Here is a 21,977-nt window from a genome sequence, read left to right on the forward strand (position 1 = left end):
TATTGGATAGTGTCTTATTTGTAAGAACTTTTTGCATATTAAAGATGGTCATTTATATTTTGATTTCTGTCCACAGAAAATTTTTAAGAAAAAATGTTATGTAGTCAGATTTTGTAATAGTCTGTTTTAAGCTGATAACAATTTAACTCCATTTTCGAAGTTGGCTTCTAGTTGTCTATAAACTCTTCTACTTCATTGATCATTTTTCTGAGAAATTTTAGAGAACTTTAGTCAAAGGTATTAATGATTAGTTAGTATTTTGATGCATAGGACTGTGTCATATTTTACTAATAGTATTTTATTATTGTTAAATACGTGTGTGTGTATGTGCGTGTGTATATATATATATACACGCACGCGCACGCACACACACACACACACACACAAGCCATTGCTTAGGGTAAAAGAGGCCTTAGAACTTTTCTCTGTAATAATTATTTGCACAGACCTAGATTCTAATCCTAAATTCTGCCGCCATCCACCTGTGTAGCCTGAAACGGGTTATTCTATCCCTCTCTGCCTCGATTGTCTGTCTGTCTGTAAAAAGGAAATCCCAGTAGTGAGTTGAGGATCCCTGGGGGTGCTACAGGTGCTACCCTAACACTTGTTTGTAAACAAGGTTCCTGTCGTTCCATTACCATAAACCTCAATAGATCAATATTTTTCATACTATATTTTCCTTAACAATTTTAGAACCTAAGGTTTTGTAGCTATTTGAAAGCCAGTTTTTCCTACTATTAGGCTCAGCCTCTTACATCCATGACTCTCATTCCCAGAAGGTAGTTGGTGTGTCAGGAGGCAGGCTGTGGGAAGCACCGGGTGAGCCCTGATGCCTGCAGCTGCCCCGCAGCCTGTGGCCTCGGCACGTCATGGCCTCTGCTCTGCTGTTCCCACCTGTGGCCGCGGATAACGGGCAGACACGCGGGGTTGTCATGCGTGGAAATGAGTGTGTAGATTGCCTTTTGCGTAAAAGAAGCTTATAGAAGGGAAGCCGCCTCTTCCCAGTTGTATCGGTTTTACTACAAATAATTGCATGTCTCTTTGGGGTTCACTCCGGAATGTGTACCTCTTAGTGAGGTCATGCTTAAGGCTATGAGATCATGCTATCAACTGTACAGTGCTGCTGACGTGGGGCATTGGTGACTTTGGGAACATTCCAACACTGAAACATGTAACCTTCACAAACTGTACACATATTAGAAAGGATAAGTGCGTTCGGAATGACGGAAACGCTAATCTGTTAGCATCATTAGGATGGTTTACATATCTTAGCGATATCTGCATTAAATTAAAACAAGAAGTTAAGATTTGTCATGCGTTTTCCAAAATGGAAAAAGCCATAGCCATCGTCTTGGATTCCTGTGTACGTGGCCCCAATTTGAATATTCAAATGGGCTCGCCCTGAGTGCGTGTTAAACAGAGCTGGTCCTCGTGAGCTGCCCCTTCCACGTGGGCTCAAGGCGCTGTGCTCGCCTGCGCCTGGCAGGCCCCGCAGGCCGGTGGGGGGGGGGCAGCTGTAGACTTTTCTCTGGATCCTGGGACGTCAGGTAGAACTCTGAGCGTGTCCTCTCCTGGTGGAGAGCCTCGCGTGTGTTTTTCTCCTGCTTCGCACACGCGTGAGCCTGGATCGTCTGAGCTCCCCAAGGCACGTAAGGGTGTGGAAGGAACCCTCACTAACGCACACTTTTGTCAGGCAGCTCAGATGAGGCGGCATTAGCTCAGGAGCACGGCCGTGTGCTAAAGAGGGTGGCACACAGGGGCTCTGGCCGGGACTGTGTTTCTTCGTTCACATGTTAGTCTTGCTCTGGGTGGCACTTCTCGGGCAATCTTGTTGGGTGGAGCTGAGGGCACAAGCTCTGGGGCCTCATAGACACCAGCCCGCATGCTCACGCTGTGAGTTGGGGAATGTTAACCTGTGTGTTTGGGTTTTTAAAAAATACATAAAACAGGACAAATAATCCCTCCTCCACAGGGTCCCGGGTCTATGAGAAGTAAAGCAGAGGCAGCTTTACTTTACTCCGGGCCTGGAGGGGGCGCTCCACACACCTGCCTTTGCATGGGGCCGGGGGGCAGAGGGAGGCAGAGGGAGGCAGAGGGGAGCCATTCTGGGAGGAGACCGTCCTTGGGAAGGTGGCACTGCTGGGACTGATGCCCCCTTTTCCTGGAAAGCACACAAACCTGTGCATTTGGGTCCCGGCAGGTTCTTCTGTCCAGAGGCAGCTGTGTCCTTTCGAGAGAGGGGGGCACGGATCCTGGCTCGAGGCAGTGTCTGTGAGAGCCAAGGCCCTGTGGTCCCCCCGGACGTGCAGGTCCCAGAGTGTGTGCGAGACATTGCTGAGTTCATCCCCTGCTGCTGGGGACAAGAGGGACGCGAGAGGAGGCTGAGGAGCAAGGTGCAGTCGCCCAGGCCTTGGCCTGCACATCCCGACAGCCTTCGGGGCCATGGCTCACCGCAGGGCGTCGCTGCGCTGCAGGGGTAACACCTGGTCACCCCCGCCTCAGCCTTCAGAGCCACATTCTGTAGACGAGTCCACTCCTCATGCTTCAGCTGCTCCTCGCACCCCCAGCGCTCAGGCCGGTGGGCGCCATGGGCCCTGTGTAAGCCCCAGTGTGGAGCTGCTCTGCTGATAAAGGACGGAGGACAGCAGCAGGCGAGGTTCTGGCCTCCCACGGAGCAGGCGCTGGGGGAGCTGGGCCTGTGGGTGCAGTGGAGCTGAGCCCCCCACAGCCTGTGGGCCGGGAGGCAGCTCAGCACCGACCCTCCTCCTGTTTGCATCCCCACGAGCCCCGAGCAGCGCCTGTGCGCACACCGCCTGCCGGGTGTGGGCCGGCGTCTAACAGGCCGCCTTAGAAACAGGATTCTTACCTGCATCCCTTTTGCTAACGTGACTTTTAAACACTGAAGTGTGTGCTTTGTAAATGTTCCTTTTCAGTGCGACCTATGCTCGGTATCTAGGCATTAACTTTTAGAAGGAACTGCACATTTTTCCAGGCGAGAAAGTCAATCTTTAAATAAATGATTTGTCGGCGGAGCTGGGAGGAGAAAAGGAGATCGGAGTGGACTGTGAAACGGGGGATGTGAGGCCGCGGGGAACGTCCTCCCCTTGTTGCTGCCTTTGGACCTGCTCCCCCTGGCAGCTCTCCTTCCCCAAATAAAGCTCGTGGACAGTAAGGCACCAGCGTGCTCTTGGCCTGCGTGGCCCGGGGGCCCCCACACGTGCCCCAACCTGAGCAGCCCATTATGGCCACTCCGCCGACTGCACATCGACTGCAGGGGCTGCTGGCCGAAAAGAGAATGATTTCTTTTTATGAGGAATGATGTTTATGACTGAAAACAGAGCTAAAAACATGGGAATATTGACCACGGTTTTGAGAGGTGCTTGCACTGCATCACTTGATGCCCCTAAATATCGGCGTTCTCCCATCTTCCCTGGAAGACAGATGCCGGCACCGAAGACGAAGGAGCTGCAGGGAGAATATCCTGCCTCTCTCTGTGGCGTCTCCTGCCTCAGCCACAGGAGAGGTCTGCGTGGCTTCCTCCAGGAAGCCGCCCACGTGTCACACGGTGGGCGGGGCTCCTGCAGAACTGCCTGGGGTGCACTTGATTTAACTCCCAGTAATAAGTTAAATTAGCATCAGATGGAAATGCAAACAGCTAAACACTTAGCCAATCTAACAGCAAACAATTATTCTGAAATCAATATAAAAATAAAGACAGTAAAAGACCCATTATCATCTGAGGACTGAATTCATTGCTTTTAGAGGCAATCTTTTGGGGTTCCATGGAAATTTATTACGGGACGAGCAGAGCTAATTATTTGCCCCTCGGATGTTGTTGTAAGGCAGGTACTTGGCTTCCGTTTTCCTTGACTTTCACACTTACTTTGGATGGAGTCTGGTCTGTTGCTCTTGAGCAGTTCAGGGCGGAAGGGACAGAAGCGGACTCTACGCACTGAGCAAGGCTGGCCTTCGGATAGGTGGCCACCCGGGTCCCAGTTCTGGTCCTGTCCCTCCCTCTCTATTTTCTGACATCAGCCAGCACCCCTCTTTCCGAGGCAGGGCCTGTGTCGGGCATGTGTAGCGGCTATTTGGACGGCCTGTGGGTGAGGTTGTCTCTGTCCACTGCTCACCTGTCGGAGCTGCCTGCGCCTCCGTGTATTCCCAGCTCCTCCTCCGCCCAGGCCGATGGGAGGGCCCTCTCTCCATCACTGAAGGCCATGGGCAAGTCCCTGAAACCTCCCCAGCCAGTGACTCTGGAGGTGTCTGAGTGTCAGGTGCGCAGGAGAGGGACACAGGATGCTGACCAGCACATGCAGCGGAGCCGGCAGGACCAGCTCGAGGCCTGGCGTGCGATGGAGCCCGGACTCTGGTGCAGAGCGGAGTGACCGTGTGCGGGAGCTGGTGAGGGCGGGACACACAGCACCTTCAGAGAGGCAGGGAGGGCGGCTCTCTCAGGGGGGTGGACAGCGCGGGGCCAGGGGTTCTTGCAGACAGACCACTAGAGACTTTCTTTGGTCCTAAGAGGATGGTGTGGCCCGGAAGCTGGCCGGATGGAGCAGGGGTAGCTGGCCGGCCCGTCGGAGACTTCAGCTGCCAGCACATAATAAGCAGATTTCACACTTAAAAAGCACTCCTGGCTTCTTCATCTGCATCTCCTTTTGCATGAGGACATAGAACGTATTTTTTTTGTAATGTCATACTTTTCTTAGATCTATTTTCCACATTCCCATGTAAAGTATGCAGCTCAGTGGTTTTAATACATTCAGAGTTGTACATCCATTACCACAATCTAATTTTAGAACATGTCAGCGCCCCTAAAATGACCCCTATTTCTATCAGTGTCATTCCTGCCCCTGCTCCTGCTCCTGCTCCGCCCACTGGCCAAGCTCTGGTCTATTTCTATCTCTATAAGTGCGGCTGTTCTGGACATGTCACATAAACGGAGTCACAGTATTGGGCCTGCTGTGTCGGCTTCATTCACTTAGCATAATGTCTGGAGGGTTCCGGGTGGAGCAGGGTGGAGCAGGACTCACTCCTGTGGACTCATTCCATCGTGAGCACAGACCACGCTGCTCTGTCTCCTCATGGGCCACTGCGTCTTTGGACTGTCTGTCATTGGCTCTTGTGAACCATGCCGCTGTGAATGCAGTTTTTGCACACCTGGGAGGGGAATTGCAGGGTCCCATGGGAGTTCCGTGTGTATCATCTTGAGGGCCCCCCTAACAGTTTCCCAAAGCAGCCGCACCGCTTTAGTTCCTGCCAGCATGTATGAGGGTTCCGTTTCCGCACGTACTCACCACCTCTCGGTAATGTCTTTTTTATTTCAGCCATCACCATTTGTGGGAAATGATATTTCACTGTGTAAAACAGAGGCAAAGAATGGAACTGGGAATGGCAAGCGAGGGTTTTTTTCCCCCAAACGTGGCTACTTGTTGGGCCACAGGGGGCACACTTTTTCAGAAAACAGAATTTTAGAGTGACAAACAACATAAGTGCACGCATGGAAAGTGTGCACTTAATAAAATTTGACACGTGTAAGACCACAATCAAAACAACATTTCCATCGCCCCCTCTCACAACCTTTGTAAGCCCTCCTCCCGCTCCCAGCTCTCGATTCTTGTTCCTGTGATGTTGTTATGCGTTGGTTTGAATTTTCGGAAATACCATGAAGGACTGTCTGTGATTCCATCCTTTCCACACAGTTTTATACCTTTTCAAATGGAGTTGTGGTGGGTCTGAGCTCCACGGCCTACGTGTGTGGTTGCACAGGTCAGCTGGCCACTGAGTGCGCACACAGCCTGTCATCCATCTGTCGGACATTGTGCGTTTCCCTGTTGTGGCTGTGACAAACAAGGCCACTGGTTATAAAGGCTTTTCTTTCACCAGGTGGGTCACATCGTCAGCGGATGCTTCACATCATCACAAATTGCCAAAGGCTTTCCACAATGGCTGCTCCATTTGGCTTTCCCTCCAGTGGTGCGGGGGAGTTCGTTTCTGAACATCCTCCCTTCCCTTTGGGGTCATTTTCCATCTACCTGTAGGGCTTTAAGGTTTACTGTGATGCGGGTCTATTGTGATAAGGTCTTCTAGATCTTGCCATCTTAAAAGTTAGCTTAATATTAGAAAGGTTTTTGGGTTATTGTTTTTTTTTTGCTGTGCTTAAGATTTTAAGGTGACAGTATTTTTTATATAAAAGGCCTTATTCCACTGTCCCCTGACTTGCATTGTTTTGTATCAAAAATCGGCTGTCGTCCTTAATTTTCTTAGCATATTGCAACCCCCTGCCCTTAGCTGTTTTTAAGATTTTCTTTACTATTGGTTTTGAACAACTTGACTGTTTCATGCTTTTGTGTAGGTCTGTTCGTGTTTCTTGGACTTGGGTTTCATTGAGTTTGGTTTAGGGGGTTTATAGTTTTGATCAAATTTAAAAAACGTTTGACCATAGTTTTTAAAATCTTTTTCTTCTTCCTCAGGCCTGTCCTCAGAACCTCTAATTACACACATACTTGGCTGCTTTAAGTTACCCCAAAGTGCTCAAATATTTTGGGATATTAAAAATTGTTATCTTCCCTGAGTTCAGATAGTTTCTGTTGTGTTCTCAAGTTCACTACCCTTTTCATCTGCACTCTAATCTGCTGTTAGTTCTAACCAGTGCATTTGTCTTCTCAGACATTACAATTTTGATCTCCACCAGTGCCATTTGTCATTTTTATAGCTCACACTTCTCCACGTACCTTTGTGACATGTGGAATACAGTTGTACTGTCTTCTAATATCCCCGTGTGCGGATTTTAACATCTGTGTCAGTGTGGGGCTGCTTTTGATTGATCTTGCCCCTCACTGTGGCTCATCTTTTCCTCCTTCTATGCCTCTGATAAATCTCAGTTGGAAGCTGTATGTGTGAATTTTGCCTGGTTGACTGTTGGATAATTGTGTGTGTGTGTGTGTGTGTGTGTGTGTGTGTGTGTGTGTGTGTTTTTAATAAACATTGTTTAGCTTTTTGTTATGAAATGCAGGTAGGCCACATGAAAAGTTTGATCTTTTGGGGTTCTGCTCCTAAAGCCAGAAGTAGAGTCTCCGTTCGTCTGGGGCTAATTATTCTTCACACGGAGGCCAGTCGCGCTCAGACTCGACCCCGTGTCCTGAGCACTGCGGTGTCCCTCCCCCCGGCGTGTTTCCTCTCCCATCTGGTGACCTGGTCGTGTGCCTGCTCCACTTTGCGTGGTTCTGCTTGTTAGCACCCTGAGGGTGGGGGAGGGGCCTCTGCCCACTTCTGGCACCCGCTCTATGCGCCTCTCCCTGTACCGTCTCTTCTATATAATCTGCCCACTCTGTCTCCACAGACGGTGGGTTCCATCCCCTCCACCAGGAGTCCTCTGGGCTCTGCCTGGATTCCTTCTCCTTTGCCACAACCTTGCACAGCAAGAGGTCTGCTAGGAAGACTGTCCCTACCCCAAACACTGGACACATCCACTCAACAAAGAAGCCACGCGGCCGCCCCCGCCGGCGTCTCTGAATACCCACCCATAGAAGTCACAGTTTGGCCAACTTGTACCTCATTCCCAAACAACCCTTCCAACCACCATTGTTTTCAGACACTTTCTGACTACACGCCCCTCCTGTCTGAGCCAAGCACCCTGCAGATATGCACCCTGCTTCCCTCAGCCGGCAGAAGAAAGGCTCCGGGACCCCCTCTCCGAACCTGTTACAGTGCACACCCTGCACCAACACAATCCTCACAAGGGGGCCTCTTTTGTAATCAAGTCAAGACTGTGCTTCTGGGACAAGGTTCACAGCATTCCGAGCGCCCGTGGCTGGGGATAGGGATCCTCAAATGCTCGCATACCCTTCTTGCGGGGTCTTAAATGCTGATACTACCATTTTTATGGAAAATTTCCAGCCCCTGAGTTTTTCATTGGACTGTGAATGGTAAATGACACACTTTTCTAAGTTTACGTTCTTTTTCTTGGCTAGATCCACAAAAATAAGATTCCTACTTTCTCGCCTCTGCCAGCAATTCCATGGGCAGAAACTATTCATTGCAACATAGAAATAGTCTTATTTGTCTCTGATATAGATTCACAAAATAGAGAGAAAAAGTTGCTCACACTGGATCCGGTCGCTTTGTTAAAATTTAAATAAATGCTGAGCCATCTAATGAATCAAAATCTCAAACACAAGTTTTCAACCCATGTAGAAATATATGGGTTCCAGGTCATTTTCAGGGGACAACTTATACAGATACATGTCAGTTTACCAAATGTGCTAGAAGCAATTAAACTGTGAAGTGAACCGTATTTCATATTAAATTTATTTTGTATATAAAAGATGTGTTTCCAAGAACAAGACAGCAGGCCAATGTAAACCTTTAGGTAGGAGGGTTCCACATTACTAGGCCTGTGTGGGCTCACGGCTGCTCCATCATCTGTCCCAAGAACAAATCCCACGCCCTGGGTGGGGCCTTCTCACAGCACAGCATTCTGCGACACCATCCAGGTGACCAGTGAGCTCAGACGAGCTCCCGAATAATACTGAGGCTTTGTTGGCCTTTGTCACAGTGTTGACATTTCTGCAGACGGTGCTGAGGTCCCGGGGAAACTGCTGCCCTTGACCATGGATCAGGGCTGTGGAAACAAACCATACCAGTGGTCACTGCGCTCTTCACCGGGACATGTTTATGGCGGGGCAGGTTTCCTTTAAGAATGGCCGTCGAAGCAGTAAACATTGCTAATTGTATAATGTCTGGACCCTGAGTACCTCTCTCTTTCCTCTTTCCTCTCTCCCCCCCCTTCTCTCTCTCTCTCTCCACACACACACACACACTGAGTGGCCAGATTATTATGACTACCCCATCAGTACTTCATTGACACTTCCAAAAATATTGAATATTGAAAACTTCCTAAGCAAATACTCTCAAGGTTTTATTACTATTATTATTTGCATAACTAAGTCACTTCATGGTACTGATGGGGTGGTCATAATAATCTGGCCACTCAGAGAGAGAGAGTGTGTGTATACATGTATATATATGTATACACACACACACACACACACACACACACACACACGTATTTCAGAGAGGAAAGAAAAGGGAGAGATAAACACATCAATGATGAGAGAGAATCATTGATCGGCTGCCTCCTGCACGCCCCCTACTGGGGATTGAGCCCACAACCTGGACATGTGCCCTGACCCAGGAATCAAATCATGACCTCCTGGTTCATGGTCAACACTTAACCACTGAGCCACAGCGGTCGGGCCTGAGTACCTCTCTTTTTCAACATGTGCCCAGGGCTCTTCTGCCGTGTTCCCAGATGGGCTGCCTTCTCCTAGACAAGCACTGAGGATGGAGCTGCCTGCTGAAGTAGCTGCTGTCTTCATGGGAACCATGTTTACTAGGAGAAATGATCTGACCGGCCCTCTGTTGGCTCAAACTTGAGTTTTTGGTGCAAGTTTTCTCGAAACTGAACAAAGTGAGCCTCCATTTCAAGAGAACAGCTGATGGTCCCCAGCTCACGGCAGCGCGCACGACTTCCGACTGTGCATGGCGCGAGGGCGATGTGCATCCGGCAGAGGCTGCGGCCGGGCTCCGACGTTCGGGGGCTTCAGTGTGTTCATGTGTCTTCACGTAGAGGATTTCGTTTACAATGACCCCACCTGAGTTGAGGGGCGTCCGTATTTGTTGCCATGAAAGGTGATGCAATCTGAGCTTTTAAGTGAAAATTCGAATTTGGAAAAACTATATACCAGAGCTTTTACACGTAATATTTAACAGATTGTCTGCCCATTTAAGCACTGTATTAACTAAAGTGGATTTTGATAATATACTATGGAAATATAAATATTTGGAAGTTTTGCATATAGCTCCGTGAACTATTATTTGGCAAATGACTGGTGGATAATGTTATAAAATTACTAGAGGCCCAGCGCATGAGAATTCGTGTACTGGAAGGGGGGGGGGTCCCTCAGCCCGGCCTGCGCCCTCTCGCAGTCTAGGACCCCTCAGGGGATGACCATCTGCTGGCTCAGGCTCGCTCCCCAGGATTTTGGTCGTAAGATGGCAATCAGACATCCCTCTCCAGCCCAGCAGCCCTTGGGGGATGTCCACTTGCCAGCAGGGAGCAGGACTAAACTGCAGTCGGACATCCTTAGCGCTGCTGAGGAGGCAGGAGAGGCTCCCACCACCACCCTGTACTGGCAGCCATCAGCCTGGCTTGTGGAGAAGATTTTACAAATCATATACCTCATAAGGGTTTGTATCCAGATTATATAGAGAACTCTTACAATTCAACAATAATAAGACAATCCAATTTAAAAAATGGGGAAAGGATCTGCATATACATTTCTCCAAAGAAGATATACAAAAAGCCAATAAGTGGGCATACATACTCCTTTATACCCACTAGGATAATAGTGCGTATAGGGCTGTAATAAAAAACACAGATAATAGCATGTGTTGATGAGGACGTAGCAGCCCGGCCTGCGCCCTCTCGCAGTCTAGGACCCCTCAGGGGATGTCCGTCTGCCAGCTTAGGTCTGGAACATCCCCCTCTCCCCAGGGAAACAGGGAAGTGGTAAAGTAGCTGCCGAGGGGCCCTCATGTCCAGAGAAGAGGCCAGGAGCTGTGCGGCATGCACGGCAGACTTGTTTGTAGGAAACCATGCAACTTCACACCGAGTTGTGGCACCATGACTCCATGGCTACGCAGTTCTCTCCTGTGGGTGCAGGACCAATGGGCCAAACAACCAGAGGCGGCTTATCGGCTATTTCCTGCCGCCACAGGCAGCGTGGATGACCCGCGTTATTAACACGGAGGCCACCCGGGCACACATGCTGCTCCCTTTACTTCACCACCATCCAACAGCAGAGACCTTGGGGCTGCACTAACCACCCTGCAGGCCCCCTCCCGGCGCCAGGAGCCCCTGACCCTTCCCATCCCGGGACGAGGGCCTCTTCCAGGAAGCATCCTGGCTTCCCACGTTGTCTCTTGGCCCTCAGCCTGAGAAACAAGGCCATCATCTGGCTTCCAAGGGAACTGCTGTCCATGTTTCGCACGAAGCATTTGCACAACTGAGTCATCGACACTAGAAGTCAGGAAGGAGCCCGGGCACGGAGACCTTACCCTCCACTCAGAAGGCGGCCGGGCCTGGGACTGCGACACCTCAGGGATTGGGAGCCAGGAGCCCGGGGGTGGGGGGCGGGGGGGGGGAAGAACACGGGTCCCAGGCTCCTGGTGTTTAAGCCCTTGTCTTAAAAAACAGATGATTTCCATAAAGCCAGAGAGCTTGGCAAGATTTTCCTACAAAAACATGCTTATTTGACTCAAGAGACCTCCTTAAGGAACACTCTGTAAAGTAAAATAATTACATTTTAAGCACATACACCATCAATCGTTACTTCGAGCTGCTGACGAGCAGCAGTGAGACCAGCCCGGCCGCTGCGGGGGACAGTCCCCCAGCGGGTGTGGGTGTTATTGTCGCAGGAGCTTCGAGTGTTTGTGCTTCTGGGGTCCTGCTCCTCCCGAAAAGATCAATTATAATAAAGCGCGGTGAGTGTCTGTAACAAGCATCCCGACCTGCCAGGGAGAACGAATCCGCGAGTTTCCCGGGAAGCTCCTAAGGACACGCGGGCCCTCAGGAACCACCTGGAGCGGGAATGCCCTGCACACGGGTCCAGGCGGGGGGCAGAGCCGGGCTGGCGGGGGCCACGCAGGCTCTGGACGTGCTCACGGCCCTGATGGTCCACGTGGCGGATGGGAAGATGACAGGAGAGAACAAAAGCACGAGGAACCGTTGTCCCTGCCCGTTTAACCAACGCGACTGCAGGAGTCTGCCCTCCCCCAGGAGACTCGCGGACCTGCTCTCTCTCACTGGGCGATTCCTTTGGACCAGCTGAAGGGGAAACCCGCCATGGCACCCAATGAGGCGGACGACCCCTTTCCCCTGCAGTGACACGGAGTCCCAGAGGGTCCCGGTGCACCCCAATCCACTGATGACCAGCTCTACCCAGCCGGCCAGCCACCCACGTCCTGGAGGAGGGTCAGGCCCAACCTCCTTGAGTCTCACAACAGGTGGGGCGAATGAGCAGCCACCACCTATGACTAGAGAGTAGACAACAGGCTGCCTGCAATGCAGTCTTCCAAACTATGAGAAAGGTTTACAGTGGCGAGGTTACAATCTTCCAGTGCTGCATCCTGCATTCTCCTGAGGTGGTTTACATGGAAAAAATAATCAACAAAGGTAAGCCTCTGACCCTGAGAGACGAAGCATTGCCCTGCGTTCCGGCTTCCTGGCTCCAAAATTCCTACTGCTCTGTCCGCACCGTAGGTGTGCCCAGGGCGGGACAGGCCATCTCTCAAGCCATCAGATACTGTAATCAACTTAATGGGAAACTATAGTCCCAAGAGAGCACTAGGGAAATAAACATTCCACGGCCCTTCTCCTTCGATTTTAGACATGGCAGGACCATGACAAGGTCAAAGCCGTGTGGCCTCCTGGTGATGGGGCGGAAAAAGCAGCCTGGCTCTGGCAAGCAGCCAGCCACTCCTGGACGTGACGTTGTTAATGGGAACTTGATGTTGACAGGAAGTTATAAAATTGAGACTGTTACACCACTTTCCAAAACGATATTCTTCACTCAAATATTTCTAGGGAAGGAAAGGAGAGTAATTTATATATATAAAAAAAAAGAAAAGAAAAAGAAACCACTGTATGAAGCTGTATATACAGGGTGGGGCTAGAGGAGGTTTACAGTTTTCCATACTCACATCTGTAAACCTACTTTTGCCCACCTGTGCAGTCAGATGGCTAAGGTGGGAACAGGAGTCACACGTCCGAACTGGAGAACAAGGATACTCAGTCCCTGTGCCACCGTCATCAGCAGGGCTGGAGGACATGGTCTTGGGGTGCATCGGCTCTACCTGCCCGAAGCCAAGTGAGGTTGGGACGGTCCCCTCTGGGGGGGTAGGGCAGCACCCAGTTCTATCAGGCCGTCAGAAGCCTTTCTCTCCACACACACACACACACACACACACGCCAGGGCAATGAAAAAGCAGAAATAAAAGGCATCGTGATTCTCTATAAAGAAAATCTTAGGGAACCTGGGAAGCAATTCCTAGGACTAATAAGTGAATTTAGTAAGGCGGCAGAATATAAGATCAACATACAAAAGTCAATTGTTACATCCCAGCAGCAATAAAAGTAAAGTTTTAAAAGGATTTTGAATACCATCGATCATTCAGAAATCAGATTTATAAAGACAAGGCAGGATCTCTAAACTGGACACCACACAACTGCTGAGAAAAATGAAAGAGAAACTAAACAAATGCAGAGATAAACTACAGTCATTAGCTTCAAAATTAAAAAGATGGCAACCCGCCCCAAACTGATATAGACTCAATGCGGTCCCAAGCAAAATACCAATATACTTTCCTTTTTTAAGAAATTGACACCTTGATTGTAAAGGTAATATGGAAAATCAAGACACCTAAAAGCCAAAACAATCTGTTTTCCCCCTAAAATAAAGTTAGAGGACTCCCATTACTTTCATTCCAAGCATCAAGTCAACATCGTTCTGACGTAGGACAGATGAAGTGAGCACATGTACAAACCGTCCGGACCCCTCTGACCCTCACATGTGTGGTCAACTGATTTTTGTCAAAGGCACCAAGACGACTCAAGGGAAAAGGAAAGTTGTTGTTTCCAACAAATAATGCTGAAACAACTAAATAACGATGTGGAAGAAGTCAACTGAGTACCTCACAACGAAGTAATTTGAGATATAGCTCATGTACCCAAATAAAAGGTTAAAGTGATAAAGCTTTTAAAAATTGTTTATTTTATTTTTTCCATCACCATGTATCCTCTCATGCCCTCTTCCACCTCCACCCCAAAATCACCACACTGTTGGCCATGTCCATGAGTTCTCTCTTTTATTTATGTTTTTGCTCAATCCCTCCACAACCTCAACCTCCCCCCATCAGAGCTGATAAAGCTTTTAAAAGGACTTATAGGAAAATGTATTGGTGAAATTACATTAGGCAAGATTTCTTAGAGACAAAACTTCTACCCATTAAAAGACTACTAGGAAATAAAACACAAGCCCCACCTGTGAGGAAAGCATCATTATACAAACATTTGATAAACAACCTGTACCCAGAACCGATAAAAAACAAGATGACACCAGTGAAAAATGGGCACAGGCCTGGCAGACCCCTCGCAGTGAAAAGGCCGACATGGTGGATAAGGGGTGTAGATTAGGCCATCAGGCAAGTGCAAACTGAAACCATGAGATCCCACTCCTTACCCACTGGAGCCTAAAACGTTAAGAACTAACACCAAGGGCTGGGGAGAGAGCACCCCCCCGCCCCCCACTCACCCTTGGGAGGAATGTAAAAGGTCTGACTTTGGGGAAAATTCTAGCAATTTCTCATGAGGGTAAACACATTTGCCAGGCAATCCAGAAATTCCACACCTGGTCATTTACTCAAGAGGAATGAAAACACGTGTCCCGAATGAGGCAGGGACCCGGATATTCCCAGCAGTTTTACTCATAGCAGCCAAACATTGGACGCAAACGCTCACCAACAGATTAGACCAGGGGTCCTCAAACTTTTTACACTGGGGGCCAGTTCACTGTCCCTCAGACTGTTGGAGGGCCGGACTATAGTTTAAAAAAAAAACTATGAACAAATTCCTATGCACACTGCACATATCTTACTTTGAAGTAATAAAACAAAACGGGAACAAATACAATATTTGTATTTGCATGTGGCCCGCGGGCCGTAGTTTGAGGGCCCCTGGCTTAGACAAACAAGCTGGGGGGTCCTCCACTGCAAACGCCTCAGCAATGACAGAGACCGAGCTACTCACGGCACACGGGCCCTGGAGAACCTCAACTCACTGCTGAGCCACACGGAAGACAACTTCCTACGAAGCTTAAGAACCAGTAAGATGAGTCCCCGGGGCATAAATCACAACACTGGACGCGAGGGAGGGGCACTGGATAAAAGGGAGTGCAGGGCGCCTCTGGGACTGTTTCCTGTCTTGACTGGGTTGGTGGGCACAGGGTTGTACAGCGCTGTATAAACTCGCTGTACACTTAAAAGATCCAAGGATTTTACTATGTAATTTTTATTGTTAATTCTGAGTATGCATACAGATTTTTATGCTCTTCTTTAACGCTTCATGTCCCTCCCCAAATTAACCATATATATGGAAGTCTGTGTAGATTTATATAAACCAGGCTTCTGGGTGTCCCCCAAGAACTGTTTCCCAGTTCTTCCTTACACACAGAAACCCTCATGTTAGCCAATGCAGGACAACCCCGCGGGCCTTCCAGCGAGGTGTGATCACGTGACCGTTCTAGCCAATGAGACGAGAGAAAACATCAGCTGACCCTCTGGAGAGGGAGGCGGGCGGTGTTCCTCTTCCCTGCTGCTGCCCGAGTGAGTGGCAGGTGGTCCGAGGCTGGCCGGCAGCACCAGGACAGGGCCCACGAGAGGCGCAGGGCCGCCCCCCCCCCGCCCCGTGAGCTTCCTGAGCCACAGCTGCACCTCCTGCAGCCAGCACTGGAGGCCCGTGTCCCAGGCTGAGCCTAATCTGAGCTTGATTCACAGAAACTCAAGATCCGTCCTATTCTGTGGTCCATAACGAGCATTCAACTCAACGTGTCTTACAACGCGTTCTTGTTTTCCTTCATCCCCAGATTTACTTTACAGAGTGGTTTTTAAACAAATAAATTCAACACAAGCGAGCATGCTAAGAGACACAATGGCATTTCCCCCGAGAAATTACTTGGTGCCTGTGATTTTCCCAACACGCCGCCAGCTGGCTGTCGGGAGCGGAGGAGCACATGCTCAAAGGGGTGCCTAGTTCTGTCTTCAGAACGTCTATCGATTGTAACAGGCGGCTCGACAGGAAAAGCTCGACAGCGCAGGCGAGAAGCGGTATTTATGACGGCTGGGTGCTCATTATGGCGGCCTCTGACAGGGCCATTAGAGTCGATTTTTATGTTGCTTATGTATTTTCTTTATCTAATGTCCCTGGCATTGTGTTTATTAGCCAGTTGACAAACACCGGGCTTGCAAGTGGCTGGTTTTTCCTCTCCTGGCAGAAATAACGAGAACCGCCGCTTTAACCCGATCTCAGAGCGGAGCACTGAGGGCGGCTCTCCACGTTTACGCTCTTGCATCAGAGAAACAGAGCGGAGATGGCTCACCAAGCGAGGGCAGCCCTGACCTCACACTGCAAAGGGGTTCCTGCCTCCTCCCCAGCTGCACTGAGAGGCCAAGGCGCTCCCGACTGGGCCAGTGCAGGGGCTGCTGTGAAGCTCACCTGGCCCACTGACCTGGGCAGACGGGCCCCAGCTTAAACACCAAGATGGAGCAGGCCCCTGCATCACCCAGTTTCCAGAGAAATCGCACACCACATCGCGCGTGCAGAGTCAGCCTTCAATGGTCACAATCAAGTCACGCCTCTCACCAAACCCCTGGGAACTGCTGACCAGGGTATGTCCCTGGGGTTCACCAGAGGGGGGGCTTCTAGGGCGTCCAGCACGGGAGCCGGAAATGAAGGGCGCGGACGCCCACTTGGACTAATTTCTGTGACTGTGCCCGTGGCTCCCACTACCCGTGGCCCAGGGAAACCAAGCAGGAACCGAGCCGGTTCCTTCTGTCGCTCTGAGCCACCACCCAGAGGGTGTCCCGCGGGAGTCACTCACCCAGCGGCCGCTGGCGTCCCGCCCAGCAGGCTGATCCCGTGCAGGCCCTGCTCGCACCCGGAGATCCGCAGCTGCCCCACGGGGCTGGCCACCACTCTGTGCTTCACCTCGCAGGCCGCGTCCATCCTCCCTCGGACCTAAGGACACATTTGAAGTGGGTGAGAACGTGCATGGGAGAAAGCAGATCGCTCTTACAGCTCCACGGAAACCCCCATGTTTAAGCGGGAAACATCTTCAAAGCTTCCCCCATGTTCGGAGTTTGGTCAGACACGGTGTCATTCCTACCGTACAGTTACTTTGAGGACAGAACAGCCCCATCGTCGCCGTGTGAAGCGCCCTCACCTTGACTCCCCAGTTACCCCCCTCCTCCTCCCACTGCTGATGAGCACCGGAGGTGAGACGAGGCCCTTTGCAAGAGTTCCTAAAACTAGGCTCCCCCTACTTTCCAAAAGCAATTAAACCATCACCCCAGTTCTCACCAATGAAAACCGCACACAGACCCCGGCACGCGGAATAAAGCGTGTGTCCGGGTAACGGTTACAGGAGGTGAGTGCGGCAGCCCGCACCTGCACCGCCACCTGTGTCAGGAGGCGGGCGGGAGGCAGAGCCGTTGGAATGCAACTCGCAGGCTTTGCAAAGCTTCCAAATGCGCTTACACTGGAACGAATGTAAATGCACAAAAGCATCCCTGATGCGTCCTCCAGGCCAGTGGTGGCAGATGTCGCCTTTGGTCAGCACAGGCTGAAAGGGAGCAGGTTCACCAAGAGCAGCGAGAGGCTAGCAAGGGGTGGAGGCCGGTTGCTAGTTTATAAAAGTCCCTCTCACCCCGGGGAGCCAAGGAGTCAGTAACACACGGGAGGGTGGAGGGGTGCGCACCGGGACCAGCCGGCCCTATCCTCCTCGCCGACTCTGCAACCAGCCCAGTGCCCATGTCCCTCCTCCTAAGCCCACGCTTCCAACAATTCCACTTCCCACCCAACCTCGCGAGATAAACTGGCACAGCTGGGCCGCCCGCCCATCCATCAAGACCCCGTGGGCTCCTGACTAGCGCTGACTGCTCCCTCCCCATCTCCATCTCCACTTGGCTGTCCTGTAGGCACCTCAAGTGGCCTTTTCCCAAACGGTCACCTGCATGCATTCCTCCCATGTGGGGCATTTCGGAGAAGGCACCCGTCCATCCCTGCCCCGCCCAAAGCCGGGTTACCTCCTTCCTGCACCAGCCTCACCTGCCCGCAAGCCCGGCTCTCACATATATGCGGTCCTCCTCCAGCCGCCCCTCCTCCGTGCCTCCCTCCTGTTCCCAGGTACATCTAGACCAGAGGTCCTCAAACTTTTTAAACAGGGGGCCAGCTCATTGTCCCTCAGACATTCCACACGCGCACTGCGGGCCCGGGATGAGTCGGCTGCTAAGCAGGACAGGCAGTGGCGGCAAAAACACCCGGCGGGCCGGGCTGGATAAATGTTTTCGGCATGTGGCCCGCGGGCCGAAGTTTGAGGACCCCTGATCTAGACCCTTGAAGAGGTCAAAGGCGTCCCCCAACCACACCATGTAAGCAGTGCCCTGAGATCCCATCCCAAGCCCCCCGGCTCCAGAGCCGCCCTGTGCCATCCCCATTTTCTGTGCAAACCAACGGGGGTTTGAACCGGGTTCCTCTCCAGGTCCCACGGGGGCACAGGGGTTTTTGCTGGGAAACCTTCTCAATGTCCCCGAATGGCCCGCTTCTAGGCACCGCAGCCTGTGGGATAAACCAAGCTTCCGGGAGGGTCTTCCACCCTCCACTTCACCAGGCGGGTCAGGGGGCCCACCCACCACCTGTCGCTGTGGCTCGGGGCCACAGGGCTTTGCCCTGAAGGATAAAGGGCACCTGACTCTTGGGGTCCGCCCAGGGTGGCCCGAACCTGTGTAGAGACCTGGCAGCTGGGAAGGACCTGGGGTTAGTTATCCCAGCCACAATCAACATTTAGCCAATGGCCGTGGCCTTTGGCCTTGTCACCGAGGGTGCTCTACCCTCTGCAGAATCTTACCCAACAGCCTCAAAGCTGATCACTCTTCAAAAGCAGATGGCCACCCCTTCTCCCCGCACATCTGGGGACATTTCCAATCCCCCTGAGCCACAGGCAGGTGCTGGGGCAGGACATTCGCTACCACAGTCAGGGTCCCACTGATGGCAGAAGCATCACACACGTGTGCTGGACTGGACAGTGTGTCCACCACCCGGGCCAAGGGTCCAGGCCCCATTTTCCAGAGCAGGCTCCCAGAGGAGTGCTCCGGGGCCCAGGGAGCAGCTGGACACGCCACCCGTCCCGGGAACACTCAGCCCGCACATTAGCATGTTAAAGCTCGGAGCAGTCTCGCAGCAAAACCAGCTCATGTGTGTTTACATAGCCCTGTGATGGGCTCCCCACGACCCAGCCTCCCACCGGGGTCCCGCTCAGAAGCACTGGCCCCGACAGGCCCACGGCTGTTTCCCAGCAGATCCAGGCCCAGGAGACCTGGCTCAGGCCCCAGATCTGGAGCCTGACATGCCACGAGCCCCCTCTCGGGCGGGGCTCCCCGTGGCAGGCTCCAGAAGCTGAGACGGGCTAATTTAAGCACAAAAGCAATTGCGGAAAGGCTGTTCCATAACTCAGAACTTCTGGGAAGGCTGCAGAAGCCGCTCAGCAAACTGTAGGAACCGAGGCTGGCCTCAGTCCAGCGCAGCCAAGACCGGGCCTCAGGAAACATCTGCAGGGACAGCCAGGGACTGCAGGCATGCAGCTGCCGCTGTTGCCACCGTTGCCCCTGGAAACAGGATGTTGCAGCCACCGTCAATTCCCTGCTGCCCGCCTCCCTGTCACTTGCCTCTGATTCAAGGCCCAGGCAGGAGCCCAGAGCTGGCTCGGGGGCCAAGCCAGCGCACACCTGCGCCGAGTGGCAGGGGGAAGGGGTGGCTGCCAGGGGAGGAGGGCTGTGCCCACATCAGCCCCGAAGGAGGGCGGGGACGCAGCACTGCTGCAGAAATTCAGCCGGAGCTGGAGCGAAGGTGCCGTGTCCATGCCCCTCCCAGGCCTCAATGTCCTCATCGATAACGTAGGAATAATAACACTGACTGCAGCCTCGCTGGGCTGTTCTGTGGGACCAACGGGAGAACTCGGGGAGCCCTGGATGGGCCGGTGGGCAGGCAGCCCTGAAGGCCAAGGACCTGCGTCCCCCCCGGGACACGTCCACCCCCAACTGCTCCAAGAGCGCCCAGGGAGACAGACCCCAGAGTGCAGAGGAGGGCCGGGAGGTCAGGAGGCCTATGAAGGTGACTGAGGACGCAGGGCCTGAGGGTCCCCTGTCGGACTTCACCCCCCTGTCCCAGTGCCAGGCCCTGGCCAGGCTGACTGGCTGAACCTCGGAGGCTGTGAGCCTGGCTGCAGCGGGCAAGGGCTGCTGGCCACGCCTGGCGAGGCCCGAGCTGCAGTGGCTGTGTCCACCCCAAACAGCACCCAGCACCCAGCGCCTGTGCTTTGGGCCTGGACCACAGGGATCGGCGGCTCAGCCTGCCCACTGCTGCCCCCGCCCTGCTGTCCCCAGGACCAGCACCTCACTGCCAGGTCGGAGCTCCCGCCAGGATCAGGCTGCCCTGTGGCATTGAGAACAAGCCAGAGGACCTGCACGGCCGCCAAAGCCACGGGCCCCCAGGTCAATCCCAGAGTGAGGGAGGCCCATCCACATCAGCCGGGACCGAAAGCGCACCATCAGTCAGAACTGAGCAACCGGCAAGTCCCAAACCTAAGTCCGAACGAGGCACGTGTCACTCCTGACCACGTCCCGTCAGCGGGTCCTTTAGTTCTGTGACATCGGAGGGAGTGGCTCCTTAGCTCTGCGCCTCTGGGTTTCTGAGCCCGTTAGCAGCAGCGTTGCTGAAGATAATGCACCGCGACCCACCGACGGCCACTCTGGCAAGCGAGGAAAAGCAGCAACTGTTCTATCAGCAACGTGATGATCTATCCACCCTGCTAGGAGCAGGCTCAGACGCCACAGAAACCCACACAGGAAGCTCTGTCCCTCAGACAACAGGACGCTTGGCACACCCTTCCACAGTGAGAGTGACAACCCGCTGAACTCCTGCGACAGAACAGAGAATGTCCCTGGGACGGGAGCGCAGCCGCTGGCACGGCAGGCAGTGTGGTGACGGGCAGCCCCGCCCGAAGTGGCAGGTGGGTTTGTTCCTCATGCCACGGAGCTGGCAGGCCGGCAGAGGGCTGGGAGACGCCTGCGGACGAGATGGGGTGTCGCAGCCCTCAGCAGGGACCCGCAGAGGCTAGAAACCAGGCGGCAAGCAGAGGAGACTCAATAGCAGAGGAGGCATCGGGGAGGGAGCACGTTTCAACACAGGCTGGTGGCAGGGACCACCTGGCAGGCCACAAAGCAAACACACCCGGGGCTGCTACGGCCGCGAGGGCACAGAGACACGGCGGAATTGAAGCTGTGCGAGTACGACAGCCCTGGCCCCGACCCCCCACCCTGCGATGCCACCACGCTCCAGGGCCCAGTCGGCCACTGGGCTCCAGTGACAAAATCCCACCCACACCGGCCATGAGCATGAGCCTGACCCCCAGTCAGCCATGAAGGGAAAGGCCCTGAGGACACTCACTTGGCGGAGACCACAGTATTCACAGCCCTGCCCGGGCATCTGGCTCAGGGCCACGCGGGTCCCCACTGGCCTTGGGGAGGCTACAGCTGGGCGGGAAGGCAGCCGCTGTGGGGGAGCAGGGCGACACTTTGGGGGAGACGTGAGCAGCTAAGACATTTTGGAGAAAATGACGTCTACAGAGAGAGACCTGAATGACGAGAAGGAGCTGGCGGGTGAGAGGCAGCAGGTGCCAGGCAGGTGGAGGGGAACATGGCATGAAGCAGGGCTGGGAGGCTGGCCATGAGGCCTGGGGTACCCGAGAGAGATGTGCGGGGAGACACGTGGCCAAGGGTGCAACACAGCCTGTTTGGCCGGTGCCGAGTCTGGCTTTATCCTTGAGATCCCAAACTTTAAACCAGGGACGATGTACCCGACTGCGTGGTGTTAGGCCGGGAGACTGGAGCACCCTGGCCCTGACGCTGTGAGCCACCAGCACAGACCGGGGAATCCTCTCTTCTTCTGCCTGGAACAGTCCTAACTGATCCTGCCAGGTGCCAGAATACAGCCAGAACACTGCATGTGCTCAGTAAATACTTGCTGAATAGATGATCTGATTATAGGAATCATTCCAGTCCATTCCAGGAGACTCCAGCACTCA

At 52.9% G+C, this 21,977-nt stretch overlaps 1 protein-coding gene across 1 annotated transcript in view; it reads right to left on the reverse strand.

Moving 5' to 3' along the window:
• Positions 1–21,977, reverse strand: part of MGMT (O-6-methylguanine-DNA methyltransferase) — a 157,283-nt gene that overhangs the window by 108,189 nt on the left and 27,117 nt on the right. Inside the window, exon 2 of the mRNA XM_006754931.2 lies at positions 16,719–16,855. Coding sequence (XP_006754994.1) covers positions 16,719–16,843 — 125 coding nt within the window. The 5' untranslated portion in view covers positions 16,844–16,855. The remainder of the gene's footprint in view (positions 1–16,718; positions 16,856–21,977) is intronic.

This window comes from Myotis davidii, unplaced genomic scaffold (assembly GCF_000327345.1).
Source record: "Myotis davidii unplaced genomic scaffold, ASM32734v1 scaffold72, whole genome shotgun sequence".
Lineage (NCBI taxonomy): Eukaryota > Metazoa > Chordata > Mammalia > Chiroptera > Vespertilionidae > Myotis > Myotis davidii.